The sequence below is a fragment of the Rhagoletis pomonella genome, unplaced genomic scaffold, assembly GCF_013731165.1.
Source record: "Rhagoletis pomonella isolate Grant_MI unplaced genomic scaffold, Rhpom_1.0 Rhpom_scaffold_00003, whole genome shotgun sequence".
NCBI classification, from domain to species: Eukaryota; Metazoa; Arthropoda; class Insecta; order Diptera; family Tephritidae; genus Rhagoletis; species Rhagoletis pomonella.
Genome location: NW_023458557.1, coordinates 97,272,772 through 97,284,136, shown reverse-complemented (window position 1 = coordinate 97,284,136; position 11,365 = coordinate 97,272,772). Strand labels below are relative to the sequence as shown.

Here is an 11,365-nt window from a genome sequence, read left to right as displayed (position 1 = left end):
ATTTTTTTGCCTGCTGGTATGATGTATATCAAGGACTAAGCAAACTCGCGCAGCTAATCTTCAAAGAGCCTTTAAGTGCAGGTTTCACATTTCGAGATTTCCCAAATGTATTCTGTCAAGTAGCGTAAATATGTACATAGTGCATATGCCATAGTATTCCCATTTAAGAAAATAAACAGCTTATATTGAAAAAGAAAAAAAAACAACAATAAGTAATACGTAAATAGTCTCAGTATTTTATTAGCTTGGAGTGGAAGTTGTGGATTTTATTAAATTTCGGAATAAAGGCGAGAATGACTTATTCTAAAAATGAAAAGGGATATCTCGACGTTCTCTTGAGAACTATGCTAAGTTGTTTTTTTTTTTTGCTCAGTAATAAGAAGGATTTACAGTTTTTTCTTGGAATCATTAAAATGCTGCAATGAGGAAAAGTAGAACTGAACTTTTAAAGCAAAGCCGGCAACCCATATAGCCGTATAGCCCATCATAGATTAAGAAAGGGATTATTATGGAATAAAGTCGAATATTACAAGATAAATGCATAGGAACGTGTATTCGACCCTTTAGAGTTGGTATGGGTTATGATGATATCTCATCAAGTTTTTTAAGAGCTGCCAGTCATTTATCCGGTGGTCCGGATTATCTCTAGTTTTTCGGCAAGTAGGGCTACCTTTATCCGTGACTATTTTTTTTTTACCTCATTCATCAGAGTTGCACGATTAGGCATTCTCTGACGACTACAAATGAAAGTGAAATAAGAGCGAAGGAAGAGGACCTCACAGACGCTGTCGTACCTACGAGTTGGGGCCGGTAAGGGCAATGCGAGCATCTGAGATCACAAAATACTTCAATTGCGATATATATGTAATATGTAGAAAATCAACAATCATTAATTGACAGTGGATGTAAACGAAGAAACCATTTTAAGTGTCTGTTGAAGAGACGTAACTCTGACAACCAGGGACCATTAGTTTCCATAGACGAGCGCTCTAAACTACTTAGCAGAATGCTTCTGGGAAGCTAATTATGACGAATATAGCGAAAAGGATTCCATTCTAGTTTTTTAAGGTTATAAAAAAGGTTGCTTTTGCTTCAAATATCGACTTTGAAACCTTCTTGGGCAAAATTGGTAAATTATATCTTATTGAAAGTATTCCTCATCACTAGCTAAGACTTTCTCCCACTTTTATGGAAACGCATGGATTCCGCGCCAAAAAAAAAAGTCCTCGTCTTTAGAGAGCAATAAATTATCAAGCCAATTTTTGATACCTTCAACTGAAATGAAGCGTGCTGCCGTATGGGCGTTCTGCATCGGCCGGAACAAATGGTAGTCTGCCGGTGCAAGGTCTGAGCTATGTATAAGGTGGGTGGATTAGAATTTCCCATACGCTACCATCTAAATAAGTTTTGATCACTTGTGCGACATGCGGTCGAGCAATGTCATAGTGGAAGGTCCGTTCCGGCCGTTTTTCCCGCAATCGCCGCCGTATAGAGCCAGTTCGATTCGCTCCTGGTTCGCCGCCTTCTGACGCTTTGGATTGCCGTAATGAGTCCATATTTCCTCGTAGTTGGCAATAAATGCAAAAACGATCGCGCTTTGTACCGTTGAAGGGGCATTTGGGAAACAGTGACGCGCCGCACAGTGGTATTTCGGCGAAAAAAAAACAATTTTTTTTTAATATTAAGTTTTTATATTTGAATGGTTTAGCCTAACAAAGTGATATTTGAATGAGAAAAACAACTACAATAACAACTACAAAGCAACAAAAGTCAGAAGAATTTTATTCAACTAAAATTAATTGAGATTTTTGTTCACTTACACACAATGCGTTTTTCTTATAACTTTTGTTTGTATTGTTTTTGTTGTAGGTTCAAATGAATAGATAGTACATATTAGACAAAATTGAGCAAAATAAAAATAAGCATACAAAAGTGACAATTTGTAAATGTTAACTTTGACAATTTTGATGGACAACAACGGAAATTTTAAGGCGTTTTTGCGGTTAGCTTTGATCTAAACTGATTACGCCAAATTTTTGAGGGTTCACACACATAACGTTAGTTATTTCCAAGTCATATATATATTGGTGTGCTATTTAGGGAATTTTTGGTAATTTTTGAGGTTAGGTTTGTTTGGGCGGTATGCTTTAGAATAAATCATTACACATTGCACTAGACGTTATTACAAATATATGGACAAAATTTCGGACTCGCATATTCATAGGTGAACTATTGAGGTTAGATTTATATTTTATATAAATCGATCACGCAATTTTTTCGCATTTTTTTCGATTTATGTCCATAAATGTTATGTACGTATAATTGTGGATCTACACCGACCGGTTACTTAAAAATTTTCCAAAAAATTTATGTGGCTGCACCACTGTGCACCGTTCCAATTATCTTGGTTTGAGTTCGTGAGGCAACCAGTTTCCAACTTCCATATCAAACTTTTTTTTCCATTAAACCTCGTACAATTTTAAACATTCCGAACGAGAATTTTAATCAAAGAGTTTCATAAATTTTACCGCGCACAACTTCGACGTCGGCTTAAATTGATTATTTTTTCAAACAGTGCACAAATCGTAACAAAGTTGAAAATTATAAACAAAATTTCCAAAAGTTCAATATTATTTCATAAACTTCCAACCAACTAAACAAATGTACACATTTATGTACGTACAAGTGTTAAAACATTAAATACGAAACAGAGCAAGTGCACACAAAAGAAGTTTAATATGAAAAGGAGTTGAGTGGATGAGTGAATAAAGCTGTCCAAAGTGTGAGCGAGTGCTAAGAAAACAAGATGAAGGCTTCATGAAGTAAGTGAATTAAATGAAGACCAAAAAAAAAAAAACATTGCAGAGAAAAATGAGTATGAAGAAGTTTTTACTTGAAAAGCTGGAATACTTGCAAAAAATACAAAAATGGCACACTCTCAGACGTCATTCATCGCTTAACCGCTGATCTGCTTATGAGCGAGTGAAGAGCAGTTTTCGCTTGTCCGAGCGCAGTACAGCGGAATGGCAGAAGTGTCGACAAGCTGCTTGTTTTGTGTGCAGTGTTGACTTGCCTCTTCTCGCAGGCTTTTGTTATTGTTGGCGATGGCATAAGTGATTGTATCATTTGTTGATGCTGTTGCCGGAACGTGAAGTGTGAAATGTGCGGTGCGGGGGCAACAGCTGTGGGATAATGTAGCTTGTAGCCGCTGATGTTGTATTGCGTCGACTGCTGTATAACGGTTATAAAGTAAACAATAAGAAAAAGTAAACAACAACGAAATAATGTGATTGCATAAGTGCGTGTGTATACTGGCATAAGAAAGAAAAGTTGGAAAAAAAAAAATAAAAATTAAAAAAATATGAAAGCAACTTTCGAAAGAAAGCGAACATTTGTCTGCGGAAGAAGGAAAAGTTGATGAAGACAACATCCGGAAAAACTAAACTGGGCTGTGAATAGTACAAGTGTCTGTATGTATGTAATTGCATAACTCATGTATGGATATACATAAATTCCTGTCTAGCTGTAGAAATGTTTGTGTACGCCTTTGCAACAACTACCGGCAAACAAAAGTTGCATGCAGCACAAAAGCTTTAACAACAACGGTAAAGTTGCTTAAGAAATTTCGTTTGAGTGATGCTCTCATTTCATTTTTGAGACACCAGCGTTCACAGCGTAAGATATAAACTAGAGAAGTCATGGTGATACATATGACAATAGTGAACCCACTGGCATTTCCATAACAGTCTGTTTATACTATGTATGTGAAAACAAATGCTTTTCACTACATTGTCCCCGCATTTGCTCTTCACAAGTTGCTTCTGCATCAAAGGCGATAATGTTGGTTTTCATTTCCTCTCATTTCCCTTAATCGCGTTTTGTTCATCTTTTCTTGTAAGCATTTCTTGATTATCTGGTTTCTTTCTTGTCTCTCGTTTTGGCAGATTTCAGGTGTTCTCTGCAATAGCCAACAAATATATGTGAATGCAATCTTCTTGCGCCTGATTGAATGCATACCTCTTTGTCTGCGAGAATAGTGTTTTTTTCCAGAAATCATTTAAGCTTTTGTTTTGGTGATTTTTCTGTGAAGATTTTCGAAGAACCGCTTATATATAGTAAGTACTATATATGTATGTATGTATATTTACTTTCGCACTCATGTACAATTTTTATACCGGCGTGCACTTATGCCCAAGGGTATTATAACTTTGTTCACATAACGGTTCTTTGTACCAGCCTAAAGGAATCGAGACAGATATAGACAAATGTATACCAAGATGCTCAAAATGAAAAGAGAAATCGATTAAGCCGTGACTGTGAAACTTGGTCAGCGTACATATTTCTTTTTAGCTATAGACTAAAGGTTTTGAAATTGGATAAAATCGGACAATAACCACGCCTACCTCCCATGTGTAGATGTGCAAAAATATATAAACTGCTGCTTAATTAGTAAACACGAAGCTTACTTATTCAAAATTGATATTTACATGATGAGCCCTTGGGGGAATAGTACAAAGTTTTGGAAAATGGGTGTGGTCCCGCCCACTAATGGTTGCACCAATTTCTCCCAAAGTTGGCACAGTTGTTGGTCTTTATACAACACAGCTAACAGCTGAAAATTTTTGGAACCGTACAATAACCACGGTCACATCCCATATAACTAAAATTACGTCCACTTCTGATATAAAGGTATATTTTAGAAATACGGAAATTTCGATATTTCGAAATTTAACAAGAATGATAGAATCCCTTCATCGTGGAAATTTAATTTAAGTACGCTTATTTACTACAAGTTGATAAACACAACAAAATCTTAAAACCAAATAAGATTATTCTCGAAATTTTGAAAATGCCGCCTACTTATGTCTATACGAGCATGTCTCATTAAGGCTAACTGAATCGAAACTGTTTGAAATAGGGGTAAAACATCCCGTGCGAAATCATGGGCCAAACATAGTAAAACTACGTTTTTATCTTTGCTCTCTGACGTCAAGACTTTTTTTAAAGGACTTTAAAATTTGAAAAATATAGTTACTTAAAAATAATATAAAAACAAAAAAAAATTAGAGCAATGTAGAAAAAATTATGACTATCAAATTAAAGAGAAAATTCAGTAGAATTAAGGCCGCTTAAATTTTTTGATCCATACGGACGATTAGGTATTGAAAATGTCCTTTTAACATTTTATCATTGAATATCCTTGAAATTTTACAATAATTATGTTGGAAAAAAAATCATATGTTTAGGACTAATATGCACTCAACCATATCCTCGAATTAGTAGGCTAGAATGAGTCCAGAAAATCTTTAATCTTTCTTTGAAATTTACTGAGCCAATTCCATCTGTCTTCGTTCAATCGTTTCTTTAAAAAGGCTTTGAAATGACGTTACACTATTTTATTCGAGTACGGACAATAATGGGAGCGCACACACAAAACTTAGGGACGCGTTTCCAAACAGATTGGCTGACAATGAACTGCCCGGTCGGGAAGGGATATCCAATCCTTTAAAGGGGGTGTAAGAGAAAGTATACTAATACATATCTGCACAGCTATTGAATATGTCTTCTGCTAAATAAAATTTGACCAATAATATTTTTGGCGCTGTAGTAAGCAAAATAGTAAAAGGCTGCACAAAAAAACTATCGCGCGTGCACATTTTATTGAGAAATAAAAGACTTTAATCAAAAAAAGTTAGTTTAACTATTTAAGCAAATTAAAATTGCAGCTAAACTTGAAAGTTACGCATTTTTTTTTTTAATTTGCATTTTAGAACTTTTGGAAAAGTTTGCCCTCAGTAAATTGAAAAAATTCACTGATGGAGGAAAAGAATTATAAAACAAGTAAGAGCAGCGCTGTCTTCGGCTATGCCGAAGGCTTCATACCTTTCATGAACATCTGCAAATTTTACTTTGACAGATTACTGCTTTTGAATACATCTGCATACATCGATAGAGGAGTTACATACTTATATAAAAAATCGCATCTAAACAATCAGAGGTATGGAAGATATACTTTATATGACACCAATCTAAGTGATTTTCACCGCTATGTGATCGGTATGTAAACCGGTAACACAATTTATTGGGTTTAGTTTCCTACATAAAGGAGATATATCGCAAAAACTGGTATCTGAACAATCAGTGCTATAGGAGATAAAGCTTATACAGCATAGATTTTGACGATTTTCTCAGTAGACTTTGTATTATTATTTATAAAATATCTTACGAAATTTATCGGTTTTAGCTGTTCAAATAAAGAAGTTTTACAGTAAAATCCCATATCTGAACAATCAGATGTTTGGAAGATATATGTTGTAGTCATCCGATCATTGTTATTTTCACTGTAAGTATTCTGTAAATAATGAGTGAAAATGGTGCGAAACTTCATGTTCCTAGCTGCATAAATGGAGGAGTTATGATAAAAGACCTCATATCTGAACAATCAGTTGTATGGGGGCTGCAGGTTATAGTGACCCGATCTTTATTATTTTCGAGGTAAGTCTTCTGTTGATAATGAGTGAAAACAGCGCGAAATTTCATGGTCCTAGCTACATAAATGGATGAATTATAACTAAAAATCTCATATCTGAACAATCAGTTGTATGGGAGCTATAGGTTATAGTTACCCGATCTTTTTAATTTTCACTGTAAGTTTTCTGTAGATAATTATTGAAAACAGTGCGGAATTTCATGTTCCTAGCTATATAAATGGAGGAGTTATAACGCAAAATTTTATATCTGAACAATCCGTTGTATGGGAGCTATAGGTTATAGTGACCCGATCTTTGTAATTTTCACTATAAGTATTCTGTTGATAATGGGTGAAAGTGCTGCGAAATTTCTTGTTCTTAACTACATAAATGGAGAAGTTATAATGAAAAATCTCATATCTGAACAATCAGTTGTATGGGAGCTATATGTTATAGTGGTCCGATTCTTCCGGTTCCGACAAATGATTAATACATTATAAAAATACACCCACCTACCAAATTTCATCCGAATATCTCGAAAACTGAGAGACTAGATTGCATACAAACAGACAGACAGACGGACAGACGGACAGACGGACAGACGGACAGACGGACAGACGGACAGACGGACAGACGGACAGACGGACATGGCTAAATCAACTCAGCTCGACGTTCTGATCATATAAGTATACATTTTCATGGGTCTATCTCTTTTTGTTCTGGTACTTACAAACATCGGACCAAAGTTATAATACCATTTCATGCTCATGAAAGGTATAAAAAGATACAAAAACAAGGATTAAATAAAAGCCAAATTACCCGATACGCATGACAAGCTGCTTAATTAAAAAGCATGAAGGACAAGAGTTAGTTAAGAAAAAATCAACGGCTTAACAATAGTCAACAACAAAAACATAAAAATGTAAGGAAATGAGTGGGCAGTCTGCTGCTCCAAGACTTTTTCGCTTACCGCGGCGACGGTCATATAGAAGAAAGAGAAAGCGATTTTATGTAACAGACGCGGTTGTGCGCTTCCCTGAACAGAATGCCAAGAAGACTCTTCTTCAAAGCAGAAAGTCAGCACGCAGTGGCCGCACAGCGTGGCTACTCTTTGTTTATGACATTCTATTTAGCTGCCCTTTGTCCACTTTTGATTTCAATGTTTCCCTTTTTTCTTTGCTTATTTTTCTTTTTTTTTTGTTTTTCAACTAAGTAACAGCTTTTATTTTTCTTCTTGCCACAGTCCAACCCTTCGTGCACTTTGAATCAGTTAGCAAAAGATAAAACCACTTGGCATTGAAGCTGGTCAATGCGGCGTAAAGTGTTTACTACCAACTGCTGCGCTTAGTTAATTTTCTATCTAATTTTAAGCATTGCTCCCTTGTTTTGCTTACTTTTGACTGAATTGTGCAAAAAGTCCTTTTGGCGCGTTAGAGGGGGGAAAAAAGAAAAAATCTTTCTCCAAGTTGCATGCATTATTCGTTTTGCCTATTTTGGTTTGTTCGCTTGCAACACTTTTAAGTTGTATTCGTTTTTTTTTTGTTTTTCTTGCGACCAATCTTTTTTTAGTTTCGCTTTTAATCCTCCAATTTTCTAATTTTCTCCATTTTAAGTTAAGATAGTTAAAATGTTTTTCGTTCTTACCTTACACGTGTAAATGCCTTCGTCCATGCGATTTGCTTTTGTTATACCCAAAATGGCAGTGAAAGTATCTTTTGTTTCCGGTGGTAGAACGGTGGTCCAGATTTCTCTGAAATTAAAGAATAATTTTGTTTTTCAATTGCGTTTTGTAGGCACTGCTTAAATCAAAGAATTTCCTTAGCAATTTTTAGTGATATTATTTACTTGGTTTTTCAAAGACACAACTTAATTAACGCAACTGATTCAGAGGAAATAAATCATTTTCAAGAAGGTCACATTTTCTCTGCTCCTTTTTAACTTTATACCAAGTGCACATTCCGAACTAACTCGAAACCACAACCTTTGCAAAATACTTTTGTTTTGCACCAAAATTGTGATTCTAAATATTTTATTTGTATATGCTTAATAGTTTTTAATGAAAACCTTATAAATATACACTTTTTCGAAGATGGTTGAATACGGTTGAATCAAACAAAATGTACTTAACCTTCTCATGGCCGATGTTGCCTATAGGTAACAATGACATAGTGATTTATAAATCTTGTTGGTTGAAATATTTTTTCTAATAGATTGTTTTATGCGACACTTTAGAATTCTGTGCAGGCAAAAGGATGTCCAGCTCGCGCAATCTTATTTGTAACTAGCATTCAGAAATAAATAAAAAAATCAGTCTTTGTTTGCATTTTTACATTTTGGAATGCAGGGAATTTTTTATATATATATTTTTTTTTGTTTACTTAAAGATTGTAATACAATCAATTCGGGCATGAAACGGTTAACACTTGTTTTTTAGAAATATTTTTGAGCAGAGCTGAAACCTATAAAAATCATTTAGCTTATGTTCGCAAGCCACGATGTAGCAATACAGATTATTTAGTAGAGTAGGATTGTTTTCGATTTAAACGCGAGTTCATTGATCAAGTGACTGGAAAAGGGTGCCTGCCATAAAGAGTTCAAACATAAATGTGAAAGCATTCGCCTTGAAATGCGTGCCAGTTGTAAAAGTGTCTCATTGATGCGATTAGCATAAATTTGTAGAACAAAGCGCCGCTAATAAATCTACAAACATATGTATGTATGTATGTATGTATGCATGTTCACAGATAAGCGAATGCTGAATCTACTAAAAGCTGACCTACAAATTCACGCAAATCACGAGTGTACTTACTTGCAAATTACATGGTAAATGTGTCATTTATACACACATTTACAGTGATTCAAACAAGTGTTCACATATTGATTTTTTTTTTTACCAATCACAATGTTCTTCAAATAAAATTTTTTGTTCTTATTTTTTATAAAAATCGTGTTCATGCGTTAACCAAAATCACATACATCAATACTTTATACACACTTCGAAAGAATTAAAAAAATTTCAACAGTTTTATAGCCCATAAAATTGTAATAAATAAGTGCAAGTTTCAAGCGTTTAAAAAATCACGATGATTTTGAAAAATTTTTTTTTGTTGATGGCTTTTGTGTGTTTTTTTTTTTTTAAATAAGAACTGCAATCTATAGGAAACTAAATTTTTTAAAACTTAATTTAACTTGAAAAACATTGAGAATAGCTAAAAAAAATTAACATGTGAACGTTTCTTTGAGTCACTGTATGTAAAAATACTTACATATGCTTGCCGTTGTGCTCATGTGTGATTTTGTCACCATTAGCAAGCAACATTGCTAATTACTATTCAAAAACAAAGAGAAAAAGTATGTAGAGCGCTAGTTAGCTATGAACGTGATAATTCATAGTTGTGTGAATGCTTTTGAAATTTACATACAGATTTAAATACATATATGTACATTAGGGCGGTTCAACTTTGCAGCAGATATCAGTTCAAATACCAAAGTTAGTTTACTTTTAGGCCAGATTTTCAGTAATAATTAGTAGAGAGATAGGCAACTTTTGACAATTTTTTATTTTTTATTGGAACGTTGTCACATGTCGAAAAGTGCATCTCATATTCGAGAGACCGTTTATCTTTTGAAAATAAAAGGTTTAAAAAATCAACACAACACAATTTTTATTTATTGTTATTTATTATTTGTCAGACGCTTTGTTTAAAAAATTCATATTTACTGGAATTTACTGGAGCTGGTTGAAAACTTTGCTATTTGTCTACTTACAACGTCATATTAGTAGCCAAGAATGCTTAAAATTAGAAAATTCAGTATTCATTCTTAGCCCCTATTCAATTTTAAATAAAAGTTTCTGGCTATATATATACATATGTATGTATATGTACGCTAACTGTTATGCCGTAGTGTAGCATGCTGACGTAGCGGCCACAAATCTGTAGTAGGCCAGGAGCTGAGTTTCCACTAGAAATAAGAAATTACATTAATGTGCGCATGCTGATAAAAATACACATGCAAGTATGCATATCCGCATATACATATATACATAATACATTTGTATACGTTGATATTAGAGCTGTCAAACTATCGGTAGTCAAGTCCATCGATGTGTGTTACGATAGGCTTCAAGGTCACATACCTACTATAGATAGTTTCGACCCATTTCATATGTTTTTCTCAATCCATTTATTTTTCGTTATATTGATTTTATAAATTTGTTTATTTTAGCGGCTCACAGTTGCATTTTAGTATCGAGAAATATTGCTAGAAATTCATTCGCCGTGTAAACAGTCAAAAAGCGATTTCAGAAAGTTTCCCTGCAATTCGCCTTTCGGAAATAAAAAACTTTCGATCGAAAGACACTTTACATGCCAAGGTGCCACTGCTCATGAAACTGCTTTCTGAAATTTCTCAATTTGACAGTCCTTTGAAATATACTGCATTGCCACGTCTGACACGCTCTTAAGACGGCAATGTAACCTCTGCTATTTACACGCTTAAAATAAAAAAATAGCTTTTAGAAATAATGCCATGAACCAACTAAACAAATCACCCAGCACGGCAACCATGTATTTGTAGTTGCATCTGAGAAAAAAAATAATAGTTGATAACATCCGGGCGAAAAAATGACGTCACTGCAAAAAATGCAGAAATTATTTTTGAAGAAGGCTGTCATCTTCAATTCATCAATTTAACAAACAACTTATATAAAATATGTAAACATGAGTGTCAAAATAATGAGGTTTAAGCAAGCCTTAGTTCTAAAATATTTTTGAAAAGTGTTGCCACCTGTTTAGAAATTCAGAGTCAATTTAAATATATTTTTTTTTAATATGGGTATCAAACTATGGGAGGTTAAAAAGTTTTACTTGGAAAATTTTGTTGAAAAGGGTTGC

General features: G+C 34.2%; 2 protein-coding genes across 2 annotated transcripts in view; one reads left to right on the top strand and one right to left on the bottom strand.

The window, feature by feature from the left end:
- Positions 1-11,365, bottom strand: part of LOC118735905 — a gene marked incomplete at its 3' end in the record, with an annotated part of 539,363 nt that overhangs the window by 169,423 nt on the left and 358,575 nt on the right. Inside the window, 1 exon segment of the mRNA XM_036465930.1 lies at positions 8,115-8,220. Coding sequence (XP_036321823.1) covers positions 8,115-8,220 — 106 coding nt within the window.
- The window catches only part of LOC118735910 (serine protease inhibitor 42Dd), a 253,616-nt gene that overhangs the window by 192,971 nt on the left and 49,280 nt on the right, over positions 1-11,365 (top strand). The window lies entirely within an intron of this gene.